Raw genomic sequence first — 18,753 nt, 5'->3', positions numbered from 1 at the left:
AGAATGTCTTAAACCTTTCAACCTAATTGTGTCATGTCATGATGTGTACAACTTAGTCTAGTATGATGGTTAAAAAGAATATACATTATATTTGTAAAAAACTTGTAAATATAAGTGAAGGGTAGGTACTTAGGTGTTTATTGTACTGTTCTTCCTATATTTTTTGAAGTTTGTCAAAATACAAAGTTTAGATGGAGGAATTTTTTTGGTGGATTCACATACTATCTGCTTGATCCATCCCTCATAAACTTCAGCAGCAACATGTGATCACCACCTAACTCATTTCATGTAGAGGAGATCTACCTTTCATTTATATTGACTAAAAACAAGCCAGTGTTTATCCATATCCAAAGGAACGGAAGAGGACCCCTACCCTCACACCCTATACAAAAATTAACTCAAAATGGATCAAAGACCTAAATATAAGAGACAGTACCATAAAACTCCTGGAAGAAAATACAGGGAAACATCTTCAAGACCTAGTGATAGGAGCTATATCCAAAGCACAAACAGCAAAAGAAAATATAGAAAAATGGGAACTTCTCAAGATTGAACACTTCCATGCTTCAAAGGACTTTGTTAAAAGGGTTGTTAAAAGGGTGGAAAGGCAGCCAAATCCATGAGAGAATATTTGGTAGCCATATATCTGATAAGGTTTGGATATCCAGTATATATAAAGAAATCCTACAACTCAACAATAAAAAGACAAACAACCCAATTATAAAATGGGCAAAAGATATGAATAGACATTTCTCCAAGGAGGAAATACAGATGGCTAAAAAGCACATGGGAAGATGTTCATCTTCATTAGCTATTAGGAAAATGCAAATCAAAACTACAATGAGATATCATCTCATACCTACAAGAATGGCCACTATTGAACAAACAGGAAATTACTAGTGTTAGAGGGGATGTGGAGAATAAAAACACTTATTCACTGCTGATGGGAATGTAAAATGGTACTTCCACTGTGAAAGACAGTTTGGTGGTTCCTCAGAAAACTAAATATTGAGTTACCTTACGTTACCTGGCAATTCCGCTACTCAATATACACCCAGAAGATCTGAAAGCAGGGACACAAACAGACATTTGCACACCGATGTTCATAATGGCATTATTCACAATTGCCAAAAGATGAGAACAATCCAAGAGTCCATCAACAAAGGAGTGGAAAAACAAAATGTGGTACATATGTATAATGGAATATTATGCAGCCGTAAGAAGGAATGAGGAATGAGCATGTAACAACATGAAAGAAACTTGTCAAATTAAGTCAGACACAAAAGGACAGATACTGCATGCTTTCACTAATATAAACTTAGCTAGAATATGTAAACTCAGAGTCTTAAAATGTAGATTATACGTTACCTAGAGATAGACAGAAGCTAGAAAAGGGGGAGTAGTTACCTAATATGTCCAGAATTTTTAATGAGGTTGAACTTAAATGTTTGGGAACGGATAGCGGTGAAAGTAGTTTGTTATTGGGATTGTAAATAACAGTGCTGTATTGTAGGTTAATTTGGTTGAAAAGGGTTGTTTACAGTCAAGTACATTACTAATTAAACTACAAATATAAATAAGGTCTTGCATGAACTACTACAAACAGACGACACTTGTACAAAGAGTTAATAGAGTGGTATATGGGGGAAAACTACTTGTTGCAAGCTACAGACTATAGTTAACAGCAATACCTTAATATTCTTTCATCAACAGTAGCAGGTATACCACACCAATACTAGGGGCCAATAATTGGGTGGAGGGGGATAAGGGATATGGGGTGTTTTGGGTTTTCTTTTTGTGTGTCTATCTGATATTTTTCTTTTTGGAGCAATGACAATGGTCTAAAATTGAGTGTGATAAATGCACAAATAAGTGATGATACTGGGCGAGGGCAACACTGTGTATTTGGGTGGAATATATGGTATGTGAATATATCTAAAAAAAATCTGCAGATTCAAAAAACAAAAAACAAACAAAACAAAACAAAACAAAAAAATACACAACAAGCCAGTGAGATCATGGAGAAAAAGAAATGAAATTTTAGGCTGTTTATAACTATTTTACACTTGACTGTTAATTTAATACTTTAAACCAGATGTAAAGTTAGTTATGGACATAATCCCTGGCCATAAGGCATAAGCCTGATTTCATGTGTGTATTAACTGCCTTGTTTTCACTTAAATGTCTCCTCCTGATTAACACAGGCATCTTCCAGAAGATTGAGGGTTAAAAATGAAGAATACATTTTTTAAGTGTTTTAAGAAACATTAGCAATGACCTCTCTGAGAACCCTCAGAGGGAAAAAACTTTCAAAAGATGGTTTTCTGTTCAGTTTTTTAATAATTTAGTAGTTACATATACGTCATTCATTTTTCACAACCATTACTTTTCAGTTGCTAATCCTAGATTATCTAATACTGCCAACCCTATCTTTAGGGAAGGAGGTTGTAAAGAACAGATAAGGTCCAAGATAAAAATGAACAGGCCTTGAAGGCACAAAAGTTTGTAATATATTTATCAGATCATACAAAATCCCTTGCCTGTGTGTAATGATTTCAAAGTTAAATGAAGCGCAAAGACAGAGAAGACAAATGAAGAAGTGGGAAACAGCGAATATGATAACATACTACACTGTCGGCATCTGTTTTACTGCCATCATTATCACCACATAAGACTAACTTTTCACCTTTCACATTTTAAGAGGAAATTACATTTTCCTTCTTAATTGAAGTAAATAATGCTCAGTGTTTAGCATCTGGAAACACTAGGCTTGTAGGGTCTGCCAGGTTTCCTATTTTCTAGTTAAATACTTACCCAACTACCTCTGTATTTCCCACCACTTAATGGTAAAATACGAGCAGTAAGGATAATAATGGATGTAAATAATGGTAACATCAGCACTGTCCACAATACAGAGTGGAAATAAAGATAGGGGGAGCATGAGTCCTGTCTCTAACAGGGGGAAAAGGACACAGGCCTAATAAAGGGTAAAAAGGGGCAAGTAAATAAAATGAACTGTAAGATTTCATGTGGGGTGTGTGTTTGTGTCGATGATTTGGGGTTCAAGAAAATCTTCAAGGAATTGTATCTCCTTGTAGGCTGCTAGATTTGACATACAAAAAATAAAAAGCAGGTATAATCTAAACAGAGTGAAGCTCTGAATAAAGGAATAGAGTAGAGTAGGCATGTGTGCACGTACATGCACACAAACACACACAATGACTGAGTCTAGTATGAACAGAAAGCAGTGGAACATAAAATTGAACATGAAGGGCTTTGACTGACAGGCCAAGGAAGCCCATATTTTGATAGGCAACAGTGACTCAAAGGTTTGGGAGGACATTAAAATGTAGATATATAATAAAAATGTAAGGCTACATATAAAATTTAAAATTTAAGACAAGCAAGATAACCGAAATCATTTTTCTCCCTGAAGTAAGAAAAACCAATTATTTGTAAAACAGCATTATAAAGTGTGGCTCAGTCTAGATTTCATGATGGAGACACTAATTTCTATGCTCTTTAGTTACGGTCTACCTACCATTCTTTATAATCAAAAGATTATATTTTTCAAGATTTTTTCCCATTTTGTACCACTTTAACAAACCGTTTTTTAACATTTATTTACTTAAATTAGGAAAGCAGCTTTACTTATACCAAACTCTATTTTGCTTGAATGAGCCCATACTATACTTGATAAAGACAACACACTTTTGTATTTTCAGACAAAAAAATAGAAATCTGACTGGCATTTGCAGACATTGGGCACAGCCCAACGTTTGTGCCTTTCATACACAATATCAATGACAGAACTGGCCTGAATCATTAGCTGGGTATGAATACTTTCTTTCATTCCTACATTTATGCCTAGTCTTGTGACCAGAAAAAACAAACTTCCATTACATAATTGGGTTCAATACTAATAACCATTGAAAGTGCCGGTCAATTGCTTGAACTATACAATAGAAAAGTGAAAGCAAAAATGCCGCTACAAATTTGGTTTAGATATGTACTTTAATATTCTATGCATTCTACATAGAATAATACTGAATTCTGAAATACGCTAAATATCAGTTATTCTGTTTATTATGCTCATGCAAGACTGAAAAAGCAATGGGAAGCAAACTGTTATTTTCCCTTTCCATCAGTAGAACCATCTATTCTAGTTTTGCCAGATACTCCTGAATCTACACCCTGTGTTCTCTTTGTTCTAGCATCCTAGGATTTTTTTAGTAACTCTCAAAATAACCCTTCAAATTTGTGTTAGTAATTAAATCCTTGCTTCCTTACATAATCTTTTATGTTTCTAAAAGAAAAAAAAAATTTATAGATTAAAATCTCATTCTCCCTTCAGTATTTTTTACTTTGTCAAAATTAAAAACTTTTGCTCTGTGAAAGACTCTGCTAAGAGGATGAAAAGACAAGGTACAGAGTGGGAGAATATATCTGTAAACCATATATCCAACAAAGGATTATATTTAGAATATATGAAGAACCCTAAAACTCAACAGTAAAAAACATTCCAATTAAAAAAATGGGCAAAACACATGAACAGACATTACACAGAAGAGGATATAGAGAGACAAATAAGTACCTAAAAGGTTATCAACATCATTAGCCATTAAGGAAATACAAATTAAAACCACAATGATAAATCACTACAAACATCTCAGAATGGCTAAAATAAAATTAGTGACAAAACCAAATGCTGATAAGTATGATAGAGAAACCGGACTGCTCATACATTGCAGGTGGGAATATAAAATTTCATAACTACTCAGAAAAGCGTTTGACAGTTTCTTAAAACACTAAACATGTAATACCATATGACCTAGCAATTGCACTCCTGGGCATTTATCCCAGAGAAATGAAAACCGATGCTCTCACAAAAACCTACATATAAGTGTTTAATAACAGCTTTATTCATAACAGTCCCAAACTGGAAATAACTCAGGTGAATGGTTAAACAAGCTGTTGGCCATCATCAACAATAAAAAGAACTGAATTATCAATACACACCACAGCCTAGATTAATTTCCAGAAAAATATGCTCACAGAAAAAACAAACAAACAAAAACTATACAATTCAATTTACATAACACTTTTGAAATGAAAAAAACTATAGATAGTGCTTGTCAGGAATTAAGGAGGGGATGGGGGTGAGGGAAGTGGGTGTGTGAATAAAATGGCAACGTGAAGGATCCTTGTGCTAATGAAAACGCTTGACTGTATTTATGTCAATATCCTGGTTGTGATATTCTATTAGTTTTGAAGTTTGGAGGAAACTGCATAAAAGGTACAAGGGATCTCTGTTTATTACCTGTATATTATTTCCTACAACTGCATGTGAATCGACAATTATCTCAAAAGAAAAAGTTTACATAAAAAAAATCCACAAAACACCTTGAGCCTAATTTCAAAGTCTGCAACTAAAATTTATCAAAGAAAGAATATAATGTTGCATTTTTCCAGTGCTAAAGATAATAAATTTGTTCTATTTAAGATTATTTGCCAAGTGACATAATAATAATAGCAGTAACATCTAAAACTTGAATGCTTACTATGTGCAATGTACTTAGCAAAGTATTTCACATTATCTTTTTAAATCCTTAAAACAATCTTACGAGCTAGGTATTATTATCTAACCATTTTATTCCTTTTGTATTTTTGTATTTCCTGCGTTTTGAAGTGTCTCTGTTCTGTTATCTGCTTAAATGTAAATCTGAAATATGACTAAACAAGAAATTAGAAATGCTAATGAAAGACATAACTATGTTAACAGCCCCTACTCACCAAATAATCTCCAGATATAACATTCAGATACGTTCAGATGACTGAAGCAGGAATAAACATCTAGTTCAAGGGCAGTTCATCTACAGACCAGCAACATGAGCCTTTGAACACGTGTTCTGAGCATTTGACAGAAATATGGCTAAAATGTACAAGATGATTCCAATGCTTCTTTGCTTTCTGAAACTGTATTTGTAGTCTTGATGACTCAAGGTATAAATATTATGATATTAAGCCATATTATAAAAGTGTTACCCTCATTGCTCTTGAAGGGCCCCAGATTTTACCTTTTCATATTTCTTCTGTTTGTGCAATTGGTTTTCCATAATCTTTTTAACAGATATCTGGGTGTAAGATAACAATGATCAAATAATAAGCTGTTGTTGTATTCTGAATGGTCAGATTTGATAGCAGTCTGACACACTGATAAATATAGAATTTCCATATAATATAAATTCCATGCTCACCTGGAAGTTCTTCATTAGGCCATAGGGACAAGGATTGCTTTCACAAGATGAAAAGTCAAAGTTTAATTTGCAGGCTGCAGAAGTACAATTTGTTAGCTCTGTTACAATAGTGTCATTAATGTTTCCAGTGGCATCTCGAACAACACAAGAACCTGAAGCACAAGTGATGAGAACAAACAATATAGCTAATATTTATATTCATTTCAGAATTACAGATACCCATAAAGAAATTGCAGTACAGTATATATACTTGCTTATGATAGCACAGACTGCATTTACAATTTAAATAGCATTACCTTTAACAGAATTTGGAAAGTGAAATAGTCCCCAAATTTTAAATAAGTGAAATGGAACTGTTTATAAACAGTAGTATTTACACATATAAACTTAAAAACTTTATAAATATAGTTGTGGAAAATGGCGTATGAGCAAAACTTTTTCATAGCCTATTGGTAAAGATTTCCTAAGCAAATATAAAAACATTGTGTTGAAATTGGTTCAAACAAGAGAAACTCTTTTCTGCGCTCCAAATGGTTTATACTTGAAGCTTGGCCAAAGATCAGACTTCAGGTAATACTGATCTGCTGTCAGGGAAAACAATATGAACATTAATTAATGATAATTCTATTTAAACCTTTGTTTCAAATAGTTCTACCTGACAGTAAGAAAATATATGGTATGTGAAATTTGCTGAAATATAACCCATGGGCAGAGTGAATGGGTATAGATGAAACAAGATTAAATGTGTATTGATAATTCTTTTGAAGTTAGCTGATGATTATATTTGACTCATTAAACTTAACTTTTTACTTTTGTTAAGAATTGAAATCTTCCATAATAAAACATTTAAAAAGTTACCTTAAAACAAATATTTCATTATTTGGAATAACATATGATGTGCAACTAACAGGAATTAACAATCTTTAGATTTCATATATTTTTAATTTCTGAAGTTTTTTTAACACTGTTGTCCCATCTTACATGAGGTACAAATTTTAGGCATTACAGCAAAAACTGAACAATAAATAGAAAAGTAAGTTTGAGAGGGAGAATATTTAACTACATATAGTTCTATGCTGTTTTTAATTTCTTCACCTAACTTTCACAGCAGTTATTTGCAAAATCATGTTTCCGCTTGTGATTTCCACCAGCCCTCAAGCAGTTATGCTTTTATGTGTGTCATATTCCCGTTTTCTGTGTCTATAAGGGGGGAAAGGGTTCCACTGCTTTGAACTAGTTATATAACAACTGGGGTAGAAGTTGTCTTCACTGGCCCACCTACTAAATATTTACTAGTGTAGACAGAATGAAATGAGTGTGGAGGCCAGCCGTTTTAAAGACCCAGATAAAAACAGAAAATGTTTACCTGCTGTAACAAATTATTTTCCAAACTGAAACATAATCAGTTATATCTTTCATTAGCATTTCTAATTCTTGTTTGGTCATATTATAAAATTACATTTAAGCAATTAGCAACAGATGGTAAAATAGTTCTGATATTACTTCCCAACATATCATTGACTACATGGTAAAAATGAGATTTTCTTACTGAAAATCAGTGGAAACCCCATATTTTGTAGTCTACAAATCTGGAATCTGTGAAAGCATGCTTGAGAAATTTAACCGAAAATTTGGCTTCTCAGACTAGATATTAAAAACACTGATTATATTTCAAGAATATGTTTTCTAAGTAAAGTATATAGTTTTATAAATGTGAGACAATTTATCTACAGTCATTGCATGCAAACTTGATATAAAATTAGTAGCTATTAAATTTAACAACAGAGTTTTCTGGACTAGAATGTTTCAATTAATTTAAAGAATCTATTATTGTAAAAAGCCTTTAAGGACTTACTCTCTTTATTATCAAAACAACTTTTAAAATCAAGAGACAATTATCCTTAGTAACAACATATTAGCATCGATTTTCTCATCTATAAAACATGGATTTAGAGACTGGTTGATCACTTTAAATTTTCAAATTCTAAAATGCTTTGATTCTATGAATGTAATAAAATAGTTTTAAAACCATTTGCATTCAATTTATTAAGACTTTAATAAGATTTTATTTCAATTAAGAATGTTCTGTTAGTCCAAATTAGTGTTTTTTATGGTTAAAAAAAAAAAAAAAATTCCAAGCATTACCTTTGAAATAACCATCATAAACAAAAATTCAGAAATTTCTAAAATCAAGAGAGTAAAATGCATTTGTTTCTATAAACTAATTATGTTTTCTTTAATAGCAACTCAGTGAAATTTAAGATTTTGAAGGTATGATATTACATGATTTTCTAGTTTACTATAATGAATTAAAAACTCTAGCAGAGAAACAAGAAAGTATTTGGAGGTTTAGATAACGTCTATAAAAGTCACTATTAGTTTTCTTAAAACTGTTTTGGGATTATAATATGAAATACCATGTTTTTTGTTGAAATAGTTCTGAATTCAAAAGTTAGGGACTGAATGTCATAAAAATAAAATATTTATTGTATTGTATATCATGATATTTCTAAAACAGGTAAAGAAATATAAAGAAATATAAGGCTATTTACCTACAGATACTGCAATTCCTATGTAAACCATCGTAGTAATTAAAATGGCTAAGAGTGTTCCTTTGGGTATGGCTGACTGAGGATCCTAGAAAACAAGAAGATATTTTTAAGTCTGTCTTCAGAAATAAATATACATAAGCCAAGTTTTAAAATATATAATAAATACAGTATTTTATAATACTTACTGCAAGATCACCTGAGATATTTGCTCCAGCCAGAATACCAGTTGCAGCAGGGAAAAAGATGGCAAACACAGAAAAAAAAGTCTCTTCCTCACGAAAATCTGGTCCAAAGTTCTCATTAAATATTTCAGCTGTAGAAAACAAAATATTTAGGGCAATTAATACATAGCACCTTGAAATCATAATATTTTAGGTCAAAAAAACTGGTATATGATTCCTAACTTCTCTTCAGTTTAAGTAAATGTATGTTTCATAGTTATTTAATGGTAAATATTTCAGCCAAGTATTGGTGTTGGTCTTATAGGCAGCTATGGTTTAGGACTAAAATGATGATTTCATCTGGGGTTCTGCCTCAATTTTTTTTGTATGCTTTACTAGTTATATTTCAAGCACCTGTAACTTGATTGTTATCACTAATCTAAATGTAAGTCAAAGCATGGAATAAAACCCTTAATCTGAGAGGCCAAAGAAACAGAAAGGAGGTAGAAAAACTGAAGGAACATCATAGTAATCTGGAAATATTTTTCTTCAAAATGTCCAACTTACATTACTACCTATATAGATTTCCTGTCTACACGTTTTTCTACTTCCTAGTGGTGACCTATTTTATTTCTAAGGCTATTCATCAGTTGCCAGATTATTCTAACTAATGCATCCTAGGTAAAGGTCATTTCCATTTGAACAATAAGCAAAGCTTCAACCGGTCCTACTGTTTTAATCTGTTCTGAAAGATAGGTCTTGGCACTGAATCAACCAGTTGACAGTCATTTTCCATCTATTCCTTCAATATCTGATGATCAGGTCCAGTGCTAGAGGTATCTAGTATCTCAGGGTGCTTAGAGATACAATATGAACAAGACAGACATGGCTCCTGCCTTCATGGAATTTAACTGTCTCATTGGGGAGCCACAAAATAAGTAAAGAAATAGATAATCACAAAGAGCAATATTGTATTGATAGAAACAGAGTACAGTGATAAAATAAAAGAGGGATAATCTAATTCAATATGGTTAGCAAAGGTTTAAGAGAGTAGCTAAGGAGATAACCCTTAAGCTGAGATTTTACTGAGCAAGAATCAGCCAAGTGATGATCGGGGAGGGGAAGGTAAACTGGGATTAAGAAACAACATGTATAAAGACACAACATGTAAGAACAATAATTACATATAATGATGATATGATATATACACATATGTGTATGGAATAATAAAATAAAAGTGGGCAAAAAATAGAGTATAAAAATGTTAATCATTGATTAATATAGGGAAATAGTATAGGGAGTTTATTGTACTATTATTGCAAGTTTTCTGTAAGCTTGAAATTTCTTTGAAATCATGAGTGAATGGGAGGTAAAGATTTGAAAAATCTGTATGTAAGGAAACCGGAAAGTGAAGCTGTAACTGGAAGGGGAATAAAAGACAAAAAGCAACTTTTTCAAGGATGGGAATTACTAGTGCCAGTATATAAGCTTATGGAAATGATCTAGTAGAGGAAAGAGTTTTGAGGAAGGGACACTAGTATATTAACAAGGCAGAGATATATTTGAGAATGTGAAAGAAATGCGATCCAGAACACAGCAAAGGCAACTGTCTTTGACAAAGAGATCCTTCATCATATCAGAAAGGAAAGAGGAGAAGATGAATAAAAATACCAGGTAGTCATTTGAACTAAGTTTATCCATATAATCTATTTATTGGTGACATATTCTTAGTATACTGATTGAGAAGATAGCAAAGCAATATAAAAACACCAAAAAAGAAAAGTCACATTACAAAGCATATTTAGATTTATTTATCTCATTTTGAGATAAGCCCTGATATGATATTTGAATACAATATAAATTGTTACTATACTATATATCACTTTAGTAAACTGCCAGGGATCTGAAAAAAACAAAAACAAAAACAAAAAAACGAATATGAAAAATGTGTCCCAGGTAGGTATTTTTAATCAAAGTTTTTAAACAGAACATCTCTAACCATTGAGAACATTTTCAGAAGGAACCATCCACTGTATTTTTTAACACATCATTTAGAAATAAAGATGGCAAAAAAGAAAATGTTCAAAAAAAAGTAAAACATAAAAAATTAAATTGAAAATATCATTTATAACTAGAAGAAATGGCACATAAGAGCACAAAATACACAAAATTATTTACATAGCTGATGCTACCAACTTTCACTTCTGGCATGCCTAAGACATCTCCTCTCTCATTCAAGATATCAGAAATTTAAAGCCCAGCTTAGATGTAGGTTTAAGCAATTGTAATTAAAACAGAAACACATTATAAACTCAGGATCAAAGGGCACATGATAGGTGAGTGCCCTTGGTTAAGTAAGAACCTCAAAACAATTTATATTAGAAAACTGCCTTGCCAACTAGGTCTGTTTCAGATACAAGCCAAAGCACTGGACTCAACATATGATCCAAGGATGGTACGTAATTATCTGTCAACAACAAGGAGCTTACATTGGAATGTAAATCAAGTACGACTCTAGGTACCATAGGTTGTTTTCAACAGGTTCTTTTCTTTTTTTTTCCTATTATAGTAAGAATTTCTGAAGAAAGCAGTGCATTGATTTACATTCTGGATCTTTGCACAGATCTGCATGAATAGCTCTGGCCTAAAAAAGATCTGAAACTAGGACTTTTGTAGGGCTTCAGACCAGGGATTAGTTAAATGAAGACAGACCTACTATCCTAAGTGATACACCTCTCTGATGGTACTGCAACTATTCTTTCCAATTTCCATATTATCCTGCTGAGATATGCAATTTAGGGAGTGAGGGGGACACTTAAGAAAATAATAAATGATACACAAGTAGTGAAAATTAGATGCAGAATGAAAAGTTTCAGAGTTAGGGCTAAGAGACAATGCAAATTGTGGGAAATAAATGGAAGAAAAACTAAAGTTGCAGTTACACCAAGAAGCTAATATTTCTAGCTGCTTTCATAATCTTGGGCACTTTTAGATTACTGTGCTTAAATACATCCAAAAGAATGAAAACCGTCATGTCGGAACAATGATTACAAATTCCTCAATTAGTAGAGAACAAAAGCACCTTTCCTCAGTAGCAATGATTTTTTTTGTTGCTAAGAATAAAAAATGAAAAGGGGAAGTAAAAGTGATTTTTTAGTCCAATTCTACAACATGCCTAAAGTTAAAAAACTAAATTGAATTTTGTATGAGTATGAGTCACCAGGTCAAACTCAATTACATTTCAAAATTCTAAACTGTATGGACTATTCTTAACTTACTTCTATAACCAAAGAATCCTTTGGGCTTCTTGCTCTCCAATGGGATAAATGTTCCTATGACGAAATCAGCAATAGCGAGTAGTAGAATCACCAAAAGAACAATCTGAGCCTGGAATTTTAAACATTAAAACTCAAAATCAAGTATCTCGTGTCTATACATTGATTCAGTTTCCACATAATAGAACTTTCATGAAAGAAACTATTTCTGTCTGGTTTCCCCTTGTTCCCCAGTGCCTCTCACACTGCCAAGCCCAAAGTAGGTGTTCAACATATTTCAGTTAAATGATCAGTTCTTTAAACAATTATCCAAAAGTGCTCAATACACTGGGAAAAAAAATGGATAGCAAAATAGGATCATACCATAGATTTTTGAAATGATTTAAACATGTATATGCTTTCCCCAAACCAAAGAGCAATGTAATTTCCAAAAACACTATAAATAAATGATTTACTCTTATACAACTAAGACAAAAATAAATAGCAAGCTTAGAAAAAAATACTTTCACATTATCCTAATTTTTGCTTTGGTAAATATTCTCATAGCTTATATATAACATAGATAAGTGACTTTTATGTGATCTACAAAAGTAAACATGAAAACACTTGGCAAGGACTTGGGAGTTCCTCACCAGCGTCCTTGTAGATATCTGTTACTCAGGAAACTAGAGCTGTGCGGTGGAATACTCTGGAATACTCTAACTCTCAAGGATACAGAAACAATTTGGGGGCTTTGCTTATAGGTTAACACATGACTTCAGCAATTTTCCCAGAAACAGTGATATTGGCTTTGGTACTCTTGACTTCTGAGATTTCAACAGCAAGTAGTAAGATTAGCTTCTCTAACCTCCAATGGCAATAACCTCTAGTTTACTGCTTCCATGTTTATTTTTAAATTGACATTTAAAATAAATTACAAAGCCAACAGCTTAATATGGAATGCTTAAAATATCAACCAGAGAAATTCTGGATATGCAAATCAAGTAAGGAGGTGGCAAGTCCAAAATTTAGAAAGTACTGGGTTTAACTGGATCCTAGACTGATTTATCTCCAAATATTCTCTACCTAGTCATATAGAAAATAATTCTATAAACAACTGTGAAAATGCCCACTTAGAAATAACCAAAATTTGAAAATATTACCACAATTTAAAGCATTACCAAACATAACCTCTACAAATTCGTATATTAGATATTTACAGATGTTCTGTCATTACTCACTTTTGCTTCCCACTCCATGCCAGCTACTGAGATACCTAAAAGGATCACCACTGTAATGGCTCCAATAATTCGGATATCATTGATTTCATCTATCATAAGTATAGAATGTTCCTAGAAAAAAAGAGAATTATAAATTTAATGCAATATTAGTTATTTTAAATAAACTCTTCAATTCTTTTTGAAGCATTTTAGAGATATTATAGTGCTTAACATGTAGAAGTTAAAAAAATGCTCATATGATGAATGAATTCGGAAATTTAAGAAAAAGGAGTAAATTACGATTTGCTGTTGAGGGGTCATCAAGTATCTGATAACATGAAAAATATGATCACACTAATAGTGCTATATTTACTGTAGAGTCAATGAAACAAAAAAAAGGAATTGCTAACACAGAAATGAAAAGAAAAATCATAATATGATTAAGTGCACTGACAGGATTTTTAAGTTCCATAGTAGAAATATATTTTGTATTCATTATGATTAGTGAACTCATGTTTTTAATGGTCTTTTATGCCGCATAAGAAAAAGAGATGAACGTGTGCTGTTGGCCTCAAAACATAAACTGTTCCCATTCAATGAGCAAAATTATTTGCAGCAATAAAACTAATGCCGATGACATTAAAAAAAGAAAATTTCCATTTAGGTCAAAATAGTTAAGGATTGTAATGTGCCAGGTAAATAGCTATGTATGGATTACCATTTTCAAGCAATATAATAAAAGGTACAATCTATAACCAATACAATTTAATCTTTTTGATAATTCAGGATGACGGTACCTGAATTATAACTGTACCTGTAGTATAACTGAATAAAGTATAGATTATGATCCTACAAAACTGCTTCTTTAAAAAAAAAAAAAGGCAATCTTAATGCCTTTTAAAAAATCCTGTCATAAAAGTCAATTACAAGGGAGAAAAAAATCATCTTAAATTCCAGATAAATGTGCTTATTGCAAAAACTACAGAGAAAAACCAAACCCAGATTCAAGATAATCTTGCCAAGAAAAAGCATAACAGTGTTGATAATTTAACCAACATTGTAAAAAAAGCCATTTTTTGAACCCATAGAATCCCACTTGATTTTACAAAGCAAACTGTACTTTCCCTTTGCAAAAAATTCTTATCTTAATTACTAATTTTGTTGAAATTGAATTTGACATCCCTTGAATTAATCTGTCATTCCTGGTAGCATTTGGATAATCACACCTGAGAATTACTTGCAGAAGCGAAAATAAATCGTAGTAGTTCAAATACATAGCTATTGATTGATACATGAATAATGACTACAGCTAGACATGATAGCTACAGTTCAGTATTTTATATATTAAATCTAGTTTCAAATAGTTATTTAGAATTGAGTTAGATCCCTCTAAATTTAACTTTCAATGAAACAAAAGCATTTCTAAACCCCAATTAAATACTCTACCAACAGCTCTCAAAGTAAACCTTAAACTTGAGTACCAAATAAAAATAAATGCTATATTAAACAATGAAAGAACATGAACTCTAATGATTATATTGCTTGTTTATTTATAGCCCTTTATATTCACCATCCCTTTGGCCTATACAGGTAAAGGTCAATACCAATGTAGATGTCAACTGTTTTAAGAGTTTATACTTCCTAATGTACCACATACTGCTGTAAAATCTAGAGTTACAACCTAACCTTGCATGAACAAATAAATACAGGTGTCACTTGAGCTTCCTCTCATCAGTCACACTGAGGAATTCTATTTCACTTCTATTGTCTTAATTACACACATCCCAGTAACTAACAATTTTATGTCTTCAAAGAAGTTCTCATCTGTACTCCAAAGCAGTATTAACAATTGCCTACTAGCCAGTTATACTTGAAAATTAGATTTACCTCTGGTTTCTCAAATTAGCAAAACTAAACTGTACTGTGTTCTGTGTCTCACAGTGGATATATGACATTACCTTTCATTTAAATGTTCAAATCAAAATTTGTATATAAACTTAAAATTCCTTCTTTTACCCTAATTTTCTAAATCAAGTTCCACTTCTTCAACTTCTTCAAAATCTCTCAAATTCACCCACACCCCTCCAGTTACACTTGTCACTGTTTTAATATACATCTCCTCTCCCAGGATAGCTACAACAACCTTTTAAATGGTCTCTATCTGCACCTGTGATCCCTTGAATTCATTCTCTATTCTGTGTTCAGGTATTTGTCTGGGATACAAATCTGATTCCAATTCCTATCAAGATAAGACCCAACCTTAACTGCAAGCCAAGACCCTTCCTAACTTGACCTTTTTTTTTTCACTCTCCAGTCTTAAATCTCTTGCCACTTTGTCTTCCAGCCATCCTAAAATAATGAGTTTTCTTAGTACACCAAACTCTACCCTTTAGAAGAGTTTGTTTTGTTTTCCTCCCTTTTCTGCTTGTACAATACCCCATTCCTCCTATTTACCTGCTAACATTTAGACTGCCTTCCTTGGAGACCGTTGGTTGATGCTCCCCTGGCAGCCCTATTTCTGGATAACAAGTTAACTGTTCCTTTTCTCTGTTGCTATGTTGCTAAGGCCTCCTTTACTTACCCACTTCTTACATTCTATAATAATTTTTTTATCTTCTCCACAAAACTTCTTGCTTATCACTGCTTTCCTACCACCTACCACCATGACTGGTACATGAGCCCTCAATAAAGATTCGGTAAAATGAAAGACTGAAAGAAAGGTGAATTACCTTAAGCAACTCCACCACAGTTTCTGCAAATCCAACCACATACATAGCAACTGCAACCGCATTGGCAAAAGCGAAAATAAGGCCAATTGCACCACCAAATTCGGGCCCTAGACTTCTGGATATTAAATAATATGCTCCTCCTAAAGAAAGAAAGAAATATACACACAAGTAAAATTAGGATTTAAAATGCCAAACAATCTTATTTTGAAATGCTTACTTCCTAAAAGGAGTTCATAAAGCAGATGGTTCTAGTAAGCAGAATAGTTAAATTAATATAGGTGAGTATATTTACAGAAACACTCAACACAAAATTCTTATTAACCCACAACATTTATTTACAGTGCTCAACATCCAGAGACTTCTCCCCCCATCTTATATAAAATCACCTTGATATTTAGATACCCTACTTTCTCTAAAACTTAGATTAAAATGGGCAACAGCTAATGAGTTTCACAATGATTTTTATAAATAATATTTTTTAATCATTCATTAACTTTTAAAATCACAGTGACATGACTTCAGTTTCCTAAAATTAGTATGGCAATTTGCAAGTGATGTGAATACTGGCGAAAGACAAAGTCTCACAATGAAATTGCAAAGAACAGCATATACTGTTATCCCCAAGAGACATAGTTTGTATTCTAACTAACCCTGCTTAAACAAACAGTAAACTTAACAAAGAATTAATGAGCTATAAAGAAGCAAATTTTTCCTAACTTAGAAAAAACAGTGAATCAGTATTATAATTTGCAGTTGATCTACTGTTTAGCTGAAGTCTTTAACAGCTCTTCTAAAAAGTCTAATTTAAATCTGGCCTTTAGGTCATAATCATAAACTTAGTTCTTAGGACCAGACACTGAAATGCCTTTAAAAAGCTGAATATTTGTTTCCACTCTTCTCCCAGTATAAAGAAGACAAATGGAACAGAAGTTCTACAGTTTGATATGCAAACTTCATTTTAGATATACCTTAATAGGTTTATAGTTAGTTCTATCAATTCCCTCAAAATATTCTATACTTTAAACCTATCCAACCAACACTTCTTAGTTACCCATTTTACCAATTAATAATTCCCATCATCTTGGAAATTCTGAAGGAAAAAAATGCAATCTGATCACTTAATATAACTGTCGTTATATTTTTATGAGGAGAAAATGACTTAAAATTTTCCCAGAAATATTTTTGAACATTAAAAATTCCAATGGAATTACAGAGTGATAATTTTGAACACCACATAAAGATCTTAGATTAAGTTCTGAAGACATTAAATCTCATTATAATTAATCAAAAGGAAAACCTATGGAATACTATAATTATGACAGCCTATGTTTAACATAAGCTTTCAAATTTATTATATTTAATCCCAATACAACCATGAATTAGGAGAAGTATTGTTTATACTGACCTTAGTGATGAGAAAATTAAATCACAAAGGTTAATTGAAATCAGTTAACCACTAATGTGTTTGAATAGTTCACAATATAAACTTTAGAATGAGAAATATCACCAATAGGACCATTAAAAGCAAGGAATTAATTTATTTGTTACACGCTATAAAGTTTTGATTTTATGAAATTCCAAGTCTTTTGATTGTGAAGAAGAAAAGGAAAATATATTCCACGACGCATTTAACATGGAGAAGGAAAATGGGAAGGGGACATGAACGTTGAGAATGATGGTGTAAGTATGCCAATTCTGACCTTTTCAGAACTATGTAGAAAGCCACCATGAATAGGGATGCCAAAAAGTTAATCCCAGTTTTGTTACTTTTAAAGATATGTATTCTATTTGTTTTCAAGAAAATGAAGAGTGACACATCGATAATAAAGAATATGAAAGCATTTGCTCATATTCTTTTCCTCCAATTTCACTCCTCTATCATAAAGAAAATTGAAAAGGTATTTTCCTCCTTTCTTTCTTCTTCCTTCCTCTCGGTGGAGGTAAAAGTGGAGAGGACTTGGCCTAATCCAAGATACCGAATTGAATGAGCCTTACGTGTGTAGTCTCCTAAACTGGCTGAGGTATCAAATGAACAAAGAGTAAATCAGTACACATTAACAAATTCCCAATTCCTCACCATAGCGGGGCCAAACAATAGGCTGATTTGATACCATATAATGATGGAATCAAAGATTATTTAGAAATAGGTAGATTTAGAAATTGAAAGTATATAGGCCAAGAGAAAAAATTCATATTTTGTAGATAGCCTATAAATTTTATGTAAATTTTAATTAGAAAAAATATCAAATAATAAAGGAACTTAGGATGAAAAGCATAAGTTCTCTGCCCTATTCTTTCCTGCCTCTAATCCTGCTTCTCAGAGAGAATTGGTTTTAAGGGAAAATCCCACAGTTTTATTCTTTTTTTGAAAACAGCAAAATAGTATCAAAGATCCATTCTTCTGAAAGACTGTGGTATTTTTACTAACCAATTTTGAGTAGGCATATATCTTAAATTAACATTATTTTATTACACATTTTACTTAATTCTAGTAAATGAGAGTACTATTATTATCCCTATTTAATACATGAGAAAATTAAGACTTAGAAAGGTTAGGTAACTAGCTCAAGGTCTTGCAAG

At 32.2% G+C, this 18,753-nt stretch overlaps 1 protein-coding gene across 3 annotated transcripts in view; it reads right to left on the bottom strand.

Annotated features, from left to right (window-relative positions):
- The window catches only part of SLC12A2 (solute carrier family 12 member 2), a 122,359-nt gene that overhangs the window by 45,540 nt on the left and 58,066 nt on the right, over positions 1 to 18,753 (bottom strand). For all 3 annotated transcript variants that reach the window (XM_037802299.1, XM_037802300.1, XM_037802301.1), the window contains exons 5-10: positions 16,174 to 16,313; positions 13,466 to 13,576; positions 12,249 to 12,357; positions 8,995 to 9,122; positions 8,810 to 8,894; positions 6,258 to 6,409 (exon numbers count right to left, since the gene is read on the bottom strand). In XM_037802299.1, the coding sequence (XP_037658227.1) occupies positions 6,258 to 6,409; positions 8,810 to 8,894; positions 8,995 to 9,122; positions 12,249 to 12,357; positions 13,466 to 13,576; positions 16,174 to 16,313 (725 nt within the window). The remainder of the gene's footprint in view (positions 1 to 6,257; positions 6,410 to 8,809; positions 8,895 to 8,994; positions 9,123 to 12,248; positions 12,358 to 13,465; positions 13,577 to 16,173; positions 16,314 to 18,753) is intronic.

This window comes from Choloepus didactylus, chromosome 13 (assembly GCF_015220235.1).
Source record: "Choloepus didactylus isolate mChoDid1 chromosome 13, mChoDid1.pri, whole genome shotgun sequence".
NCBI classification, from domain to species: Eukaryota; Metazoa; Chordata; class Mammalia; order Pilosa; family Megalonychidae; genus Choloepus; species Choloepus didactylus.
The sequence above is the reverse complement of the archived record's forward strand: the minus strand, read 5'-3'. Positions and strand labels throughout refer to the sequence as shown.